This window comes from Entelurus aequoreus, linkage group LG21 (genome assembly GCF_033978785.1).
Source record: "Entelurus aequoreus isolate RoL-2023_Sb linkage group LG21, RoL_Eaeq_v1.1, whole genome shotgun sequence".
Classification (NCBI taxonomy): domain Eukaryota; kingdom Metazoa; phylum Chordata; class Actinopteri; order Syngnathiformes; family Syngnathidae; genus Entelurus; species Entelurus aequoreus.
In genome coordinates, this window is record NC_084751.1 from 1,313,187 (window position 1) to 1,327,466 (window position 14,280).

A 14,280-nucleotide genomic window follows, 5' to 3' on the forward strand; every position below is an offset into this window, starting at 1 on the left:
AAGTGACACTTTTTTTCTTAGTTTAATAGTAATATTATGAAATTGCCCTAGTTATGATGTTATTATTACTATTACCTTTATTACCTGAATGCTGTAAAAAATACTCTGTGTATTATTACATGTGCTACATTTACATATACCAGGGGTGAGCAACCCACGGCTCTCGAGCTGGATGTGGCTCCCTGGAGCATTTTTAAAAAAGGATTGAAAATGGAAAAAGATCGGGGAAACATAATTTTTTATATATATGTATATATGTGTTTATGTGTGTATATATATATATGTGTACATGGTGAGGTTCATGGCTGGTGAGGCACTGACTTCATCACAGTCAGATGTACAAACTTATGAACCCTAAAGAGTATCTTATTCACCATTTGATTGGCAGCAGTTAACGGGTTATGTTTAAAAGCTCATACCAGCATTCTTCCCTGCTTGGCACTCAGCATCAAGGGTTGGAATTGGGGGTTAAATCACCAAAAATGATTCCCCGGCGCGGCGCCGCTGCTGCCCACTGCTCCCCTCCCCTTCCAGGGGGTGATCAAGGGGATGGGTCAAATGCAGAGGACAAATTTCATTACACCTAATGTGTGTGACAATCATTGGTACTTTAACTTAACTTTAACTTTACACATACAAACTGTAGCACACACAAAAGCAAATTTAATAAAAAAACGTTATGGTCTTACCTTTACTTATAAATGAAGTCCATGCGCCGCTGTTGTGCTGGATTAATGCACCCCCTGACGGGAGTTTTTTAGATCAACTAAAGCCCACACTTAAACTTTCCACATGCAAGATTTAATCTATTTAAAAAAGTTACTTAATAAGAAACCAAAAAGTGCAAAAACAATAATGTTCGTGTTGGAGGAGTTGAAATCCGTGCTGCAGTCTGCAGGTGTACCTAATGTTGTGGCCCTGCAGTCATTCACTCCTCCAACACGAACATTATTGTTTTTGCACTTTTTGGCTTCTTATTAAATAACTTTTTCAAATAGATTCAATCTTGCATGTGGAAAGTTTAAGTGTGGGCTTTAGTTGATATAAAACTCCCGTCAGGGGGTGCATTCTATGGCGGGAGTGCATTAATCCAGCACAACAGTGGCGCATGGACTTCATTTATAAGTAAAGGTAAGACCATAACAACATTTTTTTATTTAAATGTGCTTTTGTGTGTGCTACAGTTTGTATGTGTAAAGTTAAAGTTAAGTTAAAGTACCAATGATTGTCACACACACACTAGGTGTAATGAAATGTGTCCTCTGCATTTGACCCATCCCCTTGATCACCCCCTGGAAGGTGAGGGGAGCAGTGGGCAGCAGCGGCGCCGCGCCCGGGAATCATTTTTGGTGATTTAACCCCCAATTCCAACCCTTGATGCTGAGTGCCACGCAGGGAAGAATGCTGGTATGAGCTTTTAAACATATCCCGTTAACTGCTGCCAATCAAATGGTGAATAAGATACTCTTTAGGGTTCATATGTTTGTAAATCTGACTGTGATGAAGTCAGTGCCTCACCAGCCATGAACCTCACAGCACGTCACTGGTGTATATATACATATACATACACACACACATATACACATATATATGGAACAGCAAACCGCTGTTGTAGCACAATTTATGCTTTAAGATAGCGCCATATTTATTAGGGTCCGCACAGGACCATTGTCAAAGGAATCCCAAAGGGAGTTCCTTTTGCAATGGGACGAAAGGAACCTATTGTTATTGTAAGGTTTTATTATTATTATTTTTCCGCAGCATTGCACACTACTTTGCCCCCCTTAACATGCTTCAAAACTCACCAAATTTTACACACACATAGAAAAACCGCGACACAACACTTTAGTCAAAAAACCAAACCCCAAAAATCAAAATTGCGTTCTAGCGCCCCCTAGGAAGAAAACTGCCTGTAACTCCCAGTAGGAATGTCGTAGAGACATGAAACAAAAACCTGTATGGAGGTCTCGTTTATATTTGTATTTGTTTATAGCGACCCCGAGAGGTTCAAGCGGTAGAAAAATGGATGGATGAATGTATCGTTTGCATATGTTTACCTTCGTTTTATAGAAAGTTTAGAAATAAATGAACAAAACAAAAATCCAACCGGAACCGCTTCTGGTGACGTCACCATGACCGCGCCCCCATGTTCCTACGGCAACGGCTGGAAGCTTCCTCCAAGAGGATCATGGGAAATATGTTTTCCCTGCGAAACGGAGGGAGTTTCGAAATATTTTTCGTCTTTATTTAGCGTTAAACGCGCTATCACGGCTCTTCTTTAGCCATCGAAGTAAAACGGCGTTAAAAAAAAACATGTAAGTACAACAAAAATCCGGCCAGGGTTTCTCATCTTGACCCGCGCCTACCATTAGCTAGGTGGCTAATGCTAACAACCGCTATATGTGTGTGTGTGCTCGTCAAGAGCGACAAAGTGGCAGAACAAAGACATTAGATAAGAGTTTGAACAGGTGGAAAAGACAAACTAAGTACTCCAAATGGCCCAAATAAAGATGGCAGTGGTCGTAGTCAAAAGGGCGTTTCAGCCTAAGCAGGGTTTGTACAAGCAAGTTTTTACTAAATAAACATGAATTAATGCTGACGCTTACAATTTCAAAACCATTCTTCTTTTCTTCATTGTAGGCGACTTGTTGCTTCCCCTAGCAACTGCAGATGAGCTGCTATAGAGAGGAATTCATAGCCCCTGTGGGAATATCAATGAAGCCTTCCTGAGATCATCACTGAATGTTTCCTCACTGTCACCATGGAACTGAAGCTAGAGGTTGTTTTGTCCTCCAGCATCAAACGAAAGAAGCCATGGCCGCGCTTCTGCTGGCTTGGACAGGTGAGAAGAATAATCAATCAATCAATGTTTACTTATATCAGTGTTTTTCAACCACTGTGCCGCAGCACACTGAGATACAGTCTGGTGTGCCGTGGGAGATTATCTAATTTCACCTATTTCGGTTAAACATATTTTTTGCAAACCAGTAATTATAGTCTGCAAATGATGTGTTGTTGTTGAGTGTCGGTGCTGTCTAGAGCTCGGCAGAGTAACCGTGTAATACTCTTCCATATCAGTAGGTGGCAGCCGGTAGCTAATTGCTTTGTAGATGTCGGAAACAGCGGGAGGCAGTGTGCAGGTAAAAAAGTGTCTAGTGCTTAAACCAAAAGTAAACAAAAGGTGAGTGCCCCTAAGAAACGTCATTGAAGCTTAGGGAAGGCTATGCAGAAAGAAACTAAAACTGAACTGGCTACAAAGTAAACAAAAACAGAATGCTGGACGACAGCAAAGACTTACTGTGGAGCAAAGACGGCGTCCACAGTGTACAACCGAACATGACATGACAATCAACAACGTCCCCACAAAGAAGGATAAAAACAACTGAAATATTCTTGATTGCTAAAACAAAGTAGATGCGGGAAATATCGCTCAAAGGAAGACATGAAACTGCTACAGGAAAATACCAAAAAAAGAGAAAAAGCCACCAAAATAGGAGCGCAAGACAAGAAGTAAAACACTACACACAGGAAAACGGCAAAAAAGTCCAAATAAGTCAGGGTGTGATGTGACAGGTGGTGACAGTACACCTACTTTGAGACAAGAGCTATAGTGATGCATACTTGGTTATGCATTAAAGTCATATCCAACAATTACGACAACGACTTTTTACTGTCAACTGAGTTTTGTTTTTTAAAGATTTCTGCTGGTGGTGTGCCTCCGCATTTTTTCAACGCAAAAAATGTGCCTTGGCTCAAAAAAGGTTGAAAAACATTGACTTATATAGCCCTAAATCACGAGTGTCTCAAAGGGCTGCACAAGCCACAACGACATCCTCGGCTCAGATCCCACATCAGGGCAAGGAAAAACTCAACCCAATGGGACAATGAGAAACCTTGGAGGGGACCGCAGATGTGGGGACCCCACCCCGGGCGACCGGTGCAATGGACGTCGAGTGGATCTAGCATAATATTGTGAGAGTCCAGTCCATAGTGGATCTAACATAATATTGTGAGAGTCCAGTCCATAGTGGATCTAACATAATATTGTGAAAGTCCAGTCCATAGTGGATCTAACATAATATTGTGAGAGTCCAGTCCATAGTGGATCTAACATAATATTGTGAAAGTCCAGTCCATAGTGGATCTAACATAATATTGTGAAAGTCCAGTCCATAGTGGATCTAACATAATATTGTGAAAGTCCAGTCCATAGTGGATCTAACATAATAGTGAGAGTCTAGTCCATAGTGTATATAACATAATATTGTGAGAGTCCAGTCCATAGTGGATCTAACATAATATTGTGAAAGTCCAGTCCATAGTGGATCTAACATAATATTGTGAGAGTCCAGTCCATAGTGGAACTAACATAATATTGTGAGATTCCAGTCCATAGTGGATCTAACATAATATTGTGAAAGTCCAGTCCATAGTGGATCTAACATAATATTGTGAGAGTCCAGTCCATAGTGGATCTAACATAATATTGTGAAAGTCCAGTCCATAGTGGATCTAACATAATATTGTGAGAGTCCAGTCCATAGTGGATCTAACATAATAGTGAGAGTCCAGTCCATAGTGGATCTAACATAATAGTGAGAGTCCAGTCCATAGTGGATCTAACATAATAGTGAGAGTCCAGTCCATAGTGGGGCCAGCAGGAGACCATCCTGAGCGGAGATGGTTCAGCAGCGCAGAGATGTCCCCAACCGATGCACAGACAAGCGGTCCACCCCGGGTCCCGACTTTGGACAGCCAGCGCTTCATCCGTGGCCACCGAACCTGTGCCCCTCCCCCTCCACTAAGGAGAGGGGGGCAGAGCAGAAAAGAAACGGCAGATCAACTGGTCTAAAAGGGGGGTCTATTTAAAGGCTAGAGTATACAAATGAGTTTTAAGATGGGACTTAAATGCTTCTACGGAGCTAAATCACTTCCCGTGAAATGTTAATAAACCCTGTCATCCTGCAGGAGAAGGAGTCCGTCTTCCTGTTGGATGACAAGAGGCTCAGCGAGATCAACATGGTCTCTGGTCGCACCAAGAAGAAGACCCCGAAACTTCACCCAATGCTGAACAATGTGGTGACGATGGCTCCATCTCACAATGGTGAGTGACATCACCGGGGTTCAACGTGAGGATTATTCACTTTTTCTTTCATGATAAAAACTTCCCTTTTGTGTGTTTTCCAGGTTTGTGGTTCTGTGGACTTTTGGGCACGGGAGAGCTCTTTTTATGGAACAGGGATAAGGACTTGTTGAAGACGACTACAGCTGTGCCTGAAGTTGTTCAGTTGATTACTGATGTCCGAGGTAAAAGTTAAAACTTACAGCTGACTGACTACATGTTTTTAAGATGCACATTTTTATATACAGTACAGGCCAAATATTTGTACACACCTTCTCATTCAATGGGTTTTCTTTATTTTCATGACTATTTAAATTGTAAATTGTCACTGAAGGCATCAAAACTATGAATGAACACATGTGGAGTTATGTACTTAACAAAAAAAATGTAGCTAATGCAACGAAATTTCATTCTTATCTGTACTGCAATGTTCAAATTTGAATGACAATAGAAGGAAGTCTAAGTCTATAAAAGGTGAAATAACTGAAAACATGTTTTATATTCTAGTTTCTTCAAAATAGCCACCCTTTGCTCTGATTACTGCTTTGCACACTCTTGGCATTCTCTCGATGAGCTTCAAGATGTAGTCACCCGAAAGGGTTTTCACTTCACAGGTGTCATAGTTTTGATGCCTTCAGTGACAATCTACAATGTAAATAGTCATGAAAATAAAGAAAACTCATTGAAATGAGAAGGTGTGTCCAAATTTTTGGCCTGTACTGTACATTTTTCCTTCTCAATTATTTGAAGTGAAGGGTTTATATGGGGTAGGTTCATTTAGACGGAGGCGTGTCACAGGTGAGAAACATGTCCATGAAAATGGAGATTTTTGCTTCATGATCTCGGGAAACCTGGAATTTCTAAAGTTGCTAACTGAGCTCCTCCTATCACAAACTATTGAAGCAGATGGTCGATTTTTCTAACATTTGATTCTTATAAACAGGCACTAGGGACACATATTAAGGTATGGTATCGTTAAACAGTCAATTTAGCTTAAAAGGGGACTTTTAAATTATTATGCAATTTGCATTGATCACTGCTATCCAAGGAAGTGTTAACTTCAAGTAAAACACACTTTAAGAGTACAATTTCTCCCAAAAGAAATAATGTAAGGATAATTAATTTACTTCAGGGTTAAACTGTCCCCACCACAAAACCTTTAGTAACTACTGGAAATGTGGGAAAGGGGTCATATTAGGATTTGTGTGTACATTTAAAACACATCCTGTAACATGTAATGGTGGTTCTTTGGTCAAAATTTTGCATAGATTATTTTTTACAGACATTTACCAACCGTTTTCTGACCGTCCTATCAGGATCTTATTTAGAAGCAGTGACTTCTGCTGTAAACAAACATGGCTGCGTGCATTTCTGCTTGTCCGACGTTGTCAGGCTATTTATTTATACATTTTTCCTTCTGTTTGCTACTTTTGTTTTACATTTCTTTTTTAAATGGAGCATTATTATTATGACTATTTACATTGTAGTTTTTAGTGCTTCCATATGGAGTCTTCTGACAGATATAAGTTCAAACTATACACTACTACTTTGTATTAGATATGACAAAAGCAGAGGATGCATGTGTATTTACGAGACTGTGTGCCCCACAACAAGAGGATAGAGAAAAAGAAGGAACTTATTTAGGACAATGGCGGACTTGCGCAAAGCTCTTCGGGTAAAACTTTACCAAGTATGTAGTTATCCGCGGACGTCACTCGCTACTCAAATTCCAGACGGCTTGTTTAGAGCAAGTATGAAGGAAGGCAAGATTGTTTTATAAATATCTCTGCCATGCCTCAATGGTTTGATTACATTTTTAGGGACTTATAGGGAACCCAAATACACAACAAGAGGTACCAACAGGTAAACAAGTTGGTGTTGTATAATAGGACCCCTTTAAGTAACATTTCAGCATTTTTACTTGTCCAAATTTAACATAAAACTAAAATATAGTAAAACTACTCTCACTCACTATACTTAATGCAGTGTTTGTTTTGTTTGTTGATGCATTTTTGTAGGAAATGCTCGGCTGACCGTCCAGGTGTCAGGCGACGGGATGCGCGTCCTGGTGGTCTCCACATCGGCGCAACTGTTCTTATGGGAGTGCACGGACGTAAAAGACCTGGCGGCGATATCCGTCAACACCATTAAGGGGCGCTGGGCTGAAATGCAGCCGCTTCACGATTCCCTTCTGCCCTCCATAAAAGACAAAGAAACATCCCAGTGTACCATCTTTTCGAAGACGGAGGTTTGCTTCCAATGCTGATGAATGACATCCATGCCTGCCTTTAAGTGCTCAGTGTGGATGTATTTTTGTTGCAGTCTATGGGTGATATCTGCCTATCAGCGTTTGTATTCACAAGTGGGAAGAAGCTAATTATTACCTGCCTCAAAGTCCAGTGGATGGACGACTACATGAACTTGAGGTGAGGAAGCATGTTATAATCCAGAGGTCTTTTTTCTTTTTTTATTAAATCAACATAAAAAACACAAGATACACTTACCTACTTCTCATTCACACTCATTCACACAAAATGGTTGTTTATTTCTGTTATTAATATTCTGGTTGCTACAATATATATCAATACAATCTGCAAGGGATACAGTCCGTAAGCACACATGATTGTGCGTGCTGCTGATCCACTAATAGTACTAACCTTTAACAGTTAATTTTACTCATTTTCATTAATTACTAGTTTCTATGTAACTGTTTTTATATTGTTTTACTTTCTTTTTTATTCAAGAAAATGTTTTTAATTTATTTATCTTATTTTATTTTATAATTTTTTTTTTTTTTTTTTTTTTAATTTTTTATTTTTTTATTTTTTTTTACATAAATAAATACAATCATGTGTGCTTACGGACTGTATCCCTGCAGGCTGTATTGATCTATATTGATACAGAATGTATATATTGTGTTTTTTATGTTGATTTCATAAAAAAAAAAAATATATATATTTTTTTTAATTCTTGTGCGGCCCGGTACCAAGGCCCGGTGGTTGGGGACCACTGCACTAATTGATATCTGGCAACTACTGCATAAATCGCTAGTTGGCAACTAGAGTGCTCGTCGCTTGCTGGCAACTAGTCCTCAAGTCGATAGTTGGCATATACAGTGTGAATCAATAGCTGGCAACTTGTGTGCTAATCGCTAGCTATTTTAAATGGTAACATGAATACAGTAATATAGTTGTTTTATGTTTTTTGTTTTTTTTAACTGCAAGATACATGGAGTATGGTCTCCATGCCAATGATTTTTATTAACACTACAGTGTGTTGGATCTATGTTACTGTGTATTTAAAAACATTTAAGTTTGTGGAAAAATAATATATATGAAAAAGCTAAACAAAATATTTTGCGACCCCCCTCACTGCAAAAAGTCAGTGTTCAAAAACAAGGGGAAAAAATACAAAAATTTGGGGTATTTTACTTGAACTAAGCAAAATTATCTGCCAATTGAACAAGAAAATTTGGCTTGTCAAGACTTTCCAAAACAAGTAAAATTAGCAAACCTCAATGAACCCCAAAATACCTTAAAATAAGTATATTCTCACTAATAACAAGTGCACTTTTCTTGGTAGAAAAAACAAATATGAGACCCTTTTTCTCAGTATGTTGACAAATATTCTTGTCCATTTGGCTGTCATCTGTTTTAATTATGAGACACAATTGTGTCAAAGTCATGATTTTTTTATTTCATGCTTGAAATAAGAAATGATTACTTTGAAAAAGCAGTTTTATACTTGTGAGTGTTGATGACACAGCTTTGCAACACTTGATATTCTAGTTCCAAGCATGTTTTACTCAATATAGGTAATAAAATCTCAGCAAAAAGCTGTAATATCTTACTGAGATCATTTAGGACCAAAACACTTAAAACAAGTCAAACACTCTAACATAAAATCTGCTTCGTGAGAAGAATTATCTTATCAGACAGAAAATAAGCAAATATCACCCTTATTTGAGATATTTCATCTTACTTAGATTTCAGTTTTTGCAGTGCTGTGGGGTCATGGACCCCCTTTTGAAGGCCTGTTATAACGTAAGCCCACACTTGATACGAGCAGACATTTTCTGTGCGTAGCTCCATGGGATACAGCATACAATGGGCCACCAAGACATACCCCATGTCGCGTCTTACCCCCACCTGCCAACCGGTGAAGTCCAGAGGTGCGCTGGTGGCCGACTTTTCTCCTGATGGAAAACTACTTGCCATAGTTTTGAACCAGCGGCAGCCCAAGGTAAGCAATTAGCACTATCTGCCTCATCGGTCCTAATTGAGTTTTCTCCGTCTACGTACTATTTTGGTTTCAGGCGACACAGGTTGTATTTGTGAGCACACAGAATTTTATCTCTGTATCAAGCGGCCTTGGTGGATGTGGTTGTAAATCTGAAGCGATTCCTTCTAAATACGTAAGGTATGGACTGAATACAATTGCAATTAGTTAGATTTTGCACAGGAGTTCAATGTAGTTTTTTCCCCTTCTCTATTTAGGTCGTACTGGGTGAGCGGTCTAAGCTGGTCACATGATGGCCTTTTCCTCTCCTGTGTTCTGAAGAGAGGCGCCCTCCTCATCCTGGCTCGTCTCGGCGGGCTCCTCTCTCTAACAAGCACTGGTTGCAAAGTTGACTTTGGACCCGCGCACTTCCTCCCCCTGCATCCGCTGGTCACTTACCGGTTTGTTGTTATAATAATACACGTGATCAATTGAAGGATCTGTATCAAAAATCCTGCCTTTGCAAAGATAATGATGACTACAAAACGTCCAAAGAACACAAACCACTAGAAATACATTGTTGTGAAAAAACTACAATGACTCTCATAATAGCCCACTATCATAGAAACTTTTCAGTATGAGAGTTTCTTCAAAAGTCTTCCACCCTTAATGAAAGCTGCTTTGTTTTTTGCCCCGCAGGCCGCCGGCCGGAATAGCAGAGGCCTCTCTTTCTAGCTCCAGCGTTTCAGCGCGAGACGCAATGAGACAGCGCTATTCTGTGACCTGGCATCCTCGCCTCTTGTACTGCATTGTGTCTGATGGCTACATGGCCACGGTGCTGAAGGTTCTGAACAGGCCTTCTGCTGCAACGCTGGTGAAAGCTGTGTTAGACAACACCAGCAAGGACCTTCAAAAGGCCAGCCAGCATCTGGATACATCACAGGTGATACACTTAGGATTTCTTTGGCCAACTCTCTGAAAGGTCTCTTATTGAAGTATTTTTCAACAATTTGCAATACGTGTCAGAGTTCTCCCACTAGTGTATTGAACGTTTGTTGTCCAAATTATTGCCTTGAAGCTTGAATTTGGACAGTTTAGTGCACTCTGGCCCGCTAAATCGTTTTATGAGGCCCGCCCAAGCCTGGAAATAATGTGCCCAAATAAAGCACTTCATCTTTTCTAACGAAACATATTCGTTATTTAAATGTTGACGGAAAACTTGCACTGCATACAATTGCATGTCTTTTAAACTTGAGATTTATTTGACCAGGCAAAAAAACATTGTTAACACAGGGGTGTTCACAGTTTGAGTTTTGTTGGCCCGTAGCATATTTTTGGATAAATTAAACAGTGAGAATGTAATAAAAAAAAGAGCAAACATTTGTAATGTAATGAGAAAAAAGCTAAAAATGTTATACTAATAACTCAGGGGTGTCCCAAATCTCCCCCCAAGGGTCGCATACAGAAAAGTCAAAGTTTAAAGTTGTTCTATTTTGCAAAAAGACAAAAACAGATATATATTTAAAGACAAAAGTTAGGGCCAGCTTTGTGTTATACTGTAAGTGACAAAGTTATTATTGTTATTAGTATCAACATTTCTGATTTTTCTCATTACATTACGTCTTTTTGCTCTTCATTTTTACTGTTATTTTTTTAACCCCTGTATTAATCAATAATAGTAAACTTTGTCACCGATAACACAAAGCTGACAGTAAATTTTGTCTTTACATATACACTACCGTTCAAAAGTTTGGGGTCACCCAAACAATTTTGTGGAATAGCCTTCATTTCTAAGAATAAGAATAGACTGTCGAGTTTCAGATGAAAGTTCTCTTTTTCTGGCCATTTTGAGCGTTTAATTGACCCCACAAATGTGATGCTCCAGAAACTCAATCTGCTCAAAGGAAGGTCAGTTTTTTAGCTTCTGTAACGAGCTAAACTGTTTTCAGATGTGTGAACATGATTGCACAAGGGTTTTCTAATCATCAATTAGCCTTCTGAGCCAATGAGCAAACACATTGTACCATTAGAACACTGGAGTGATAGTTGCTGGAAATGGGCCTCTATACACCTATGTAGATATCGCACCAAAAACCAGACATTTGCAGCTAGAATAGTCATTTACCACATTAGCAATGTATAGAGTGTATTTCTTTAAAGTTAAAGTTAAGACTAGTTTAAAGTTATCTTCATTGAAAAGTACAGTGCTTTTCCTTCAAAAATAAGGACATTTCAATGTGACCCCAAACTTTTGAACGGTAGTATATACTGTAGTTAATGGCTGTTTTTAGCATTTCTTTTTACAAACTAAGTGCCAAGTGCATTTTTTGTGTGTAATGTTCTAGTCTGGGACGTCTTTTATTTGTTTGTGGAATGTTTTCGCGGGCCAATTAAAAAAAAAAGAGCTGTGGGCCGTAATTGGGACAGACAGAGAGTGGGGCTCAAAGAAGCGCTATTGTGCACTTTTTCCACTTTTTATGTAACTCTGCACTTGTCCAAATAAATGCCATATATCACATACAACAGTGTTTCTTAACTATAGGCACGTTTGTTGTAAATGACAATCTCAGACAACCAGAGGATGTCTGGAGCTAAAGTCATTGAGAAGTTTCTTAAGCGTAGAAATTATGACTTGAAGCTTTATTTTAATTTGCGCTTTAATTTTATTGACAGTTTGTTTAAGAAACATTTAATTATTATTGTTTTATTTAGTTACAATGTATTCATTTTAACACTGTGAAATTGTTTGTACATGCATTTATTTATTATTATTTAATTTAGTCTCTTTTTTGCAGTATACTTGATTAGTATTTATTTTTCTAATCAGTCTGACCTAACCTCGATAACACTCTTTGTGATTAACACATATCATTTGATATGGTTTATCCTGTTAAACTGTAAGTAGGTTAGATATAATTATTAAAGATGACTTATTAATATTTGAGTACGACCCGGTTCAAAAAGGTTGAGAACCCCTGACTTACAACATAACGTTAAGGAGTGGAACAGGAGGATACAAACGTTAGCAACACTAGCATAGCTATGTGAGCTACTGTGCTAACATTACACAAACAACAATGTTAGGTTTTTTTATTCCAACACGTGAGATTTCTCTGTTTGATGCTCATGAACTCTGTAGGCACACACTGTTAGTATATTTTCCATGAAACGGGCCCTTTTACACTGAAGTTAGTGCCAATGTAATTGTTTTGCCTTTGTTTCCAGAGTTACGTGAAGATGTGTTTGGAGTCTGTATCGTTCCCCAATCTGGACCGTGGCTTTGAAGACACCAAATCAATCGCCACGAGTGGGCCTCCTGCCACAGACTCCATTTCTCCAACCACACAGGATTCCCCTTTGCCTCTTTTTCTCCAGGACCAGGGGATCCTCAGTAGCACGAAAGAGCTCATAGATAAAGTTCAGGTCTGTCAACAAAAAAAAGTGTGAGTTGTTATGTCATTGCTGCTGCTTTAACTATTGTGATTGGCTTCCAGACCTTCTTTGAGGATGATTCTGACATAGACGGACCTCCTGCTGGCTCTCAGCCGGCGGATGGCGGACGTCTGGAGTTTGCCTCCATGTTTGATACACTTCACGCACCGGACTCGGAGGCCGACTCTAAACATACGGCTAGCTCCGATGCAGAGGAAGACTTTCAGGAGAGCGTCCACCATCTTCACCGTGAACTTTTGAAGATCCAGAACGGACTCTTGACAGCGTGGGCTCTCTGCATGTCTCTGGGAACCGCGTTGGAAAATCGCGCTCACCTGCTGAAGTACGCCATCTACCGGCTGGCGCAACTTGCCGCTTTTCTCCACTTGATCCCGAGCAGTGATGTCCGCTCGGGGAAAGGTTCTTCTTGGCTCCTGCAGCTTCTTAAAACTATTTTATCGTTTCTTCCGTGGGATCACTCAGGTGGGCCTCAAGCCCTGGGGCTGATGGTGGAGCTCAGTAGGCAGCTGGTGCACCTGCTGCTGGGCCCTCAAAGCGAGTTCTGCCCAGCAAGTCGCTTAGACAGTCTATGCAGAGCTGTGCTGATTCTCAATCTAGTCTCCGATTCCCTCGACCGTGCCTACAGCCTGCACCAAAGAAGTGTGTGGTCTTCAGCAGAGAAGGACCCTCAGATTGCATCTTCAGATGTATACCACGTGCCTTTACTACAGGAAGGCAAGGAAAATGAAAGTGGAGTTGCACATCAGGGTCTGCCCGTACCCCACAGACCATCCAGCAGGTTTGGCTTGTCTTTAGAAAAACAAAACAGCACTTAGACCGGACACTTTGTCAAAACGTCCTCTTGTTTCACAGACTTGCTGGAGTGTGGAGGTGGGTCTACAAGGTCAGCCGGCAATACCAAGAGGAGGTCCGTGGCTTTAAAGACGGCAGTGGTTGGGAGGCGGAAGACGAGCAGTTGTCCGTAATCATATCTGAGATCCAAAGAGCTCTGCAAGCTACAGGAGAACGACTTGAGGAGGGCCCCACACTGCTGAATTACACTGGTATAAGAAAGCATATCACTTTCGATGCACTGGCTGCTGTTTGTAATGTGGAACTAAATATAAAGGATTGTCTCGTCAGGTGAACAGCTATTCCTGTGTGGCTTGTACCAAAACAGTGTTGAGACGCTGCAAACACAAATTTGGGAAGAGAGTAAAAAAAGTATGTCACTTTATTTTGTTTTGCTCAAATGACGTCTCATAGTAATAATGTACGCCTCTCTCCTAGGTTCTCGTAGTGTCTTCCAGGAGACGAGGCTGTGTTTGGCTCTCCTCTACAGCCTGTTGGCCCAGTATCATCTCAGAGAAGCCGTAGAGTTGGGAGAACACATGGCCCACTTGGTTCTGCACAGAGCAGGACATTACAGTGACGACGCCGCTTGCATAGAATGTCAGTGTCAAAGAAATGAGATCTGCTTTGGTTAAGCCTCATGTCATTAGTCGTCT

The 14,280-nt window shown here is 40.2% G+C and overlaps 1 protein-coding gene across 2 annotated transcripts in view; it reads left to right on the forward strand.

Annotated features, from left to right (window-relative positions):
• Positions 1-2,189: 2,189 nt before the first annotated feature.
• The window catches only part of cplane1 (ciliogenesis and planar polarity effector 1), a 55,178-nt gene continuing 43,087 nt past the window's right edge, over positions 2,190-14,280 (forward strand). For both annotated transcript variants that reach the window (XM_062032153.1, XM_062032154.1), the window contains exons 1-15: positions 2,190-2,553; positions 2,641-2,842; positions 4,969-5,104; positions 5,188-5,307; positions 7,141-7,370; positions 7,445-7,548; positions 9,208-9,364; positions 9,438-9,541; positions 9,619-9,801; positions 10,040-10,283; positions 12,566-12,763; positions 12,835-13,571; positions 13,646-13,836; positions 13,916-13,996; positions 14,063-14,224. In XM_062032153.1, the coding sequence (XP_061888137.1) occupies positions 2,762-2,842; positions 4,969-5,104; positions 5,188-5,307; positions 7,141-7,370; positions 7,445-7,548; positions 9,208-9,364; positions 9,438-9,541; positions 9,619-9,801; positions 10,040-10,283; positions 12,566-12,763; positions 12,835-13,571; positions 13,646-13,836; positions 13,916-13,996; positions 14,063-14,224 (2,728 nt within the window). In that variant the 5' untranslated portion in view covers positions 2,190-2,553; positions 2,641-2,761. The remainder of the gene's footprint in view (positions 2,554-2,640; positions 2,843-4,968; positions 5,105-5,187; positions 5,308-7,140; positions 7,371-7,444; positions 7,549-9,207; positions 9,365-9,437; positions 9,542-9,618; positions 9,802-10,039; positions 10,284-12,565; positions 12,764-12,834; positions 13,572-13,645; positions 13,837-13,915; positions 13,997-14,062; positions 14,225-14,280) is intronic.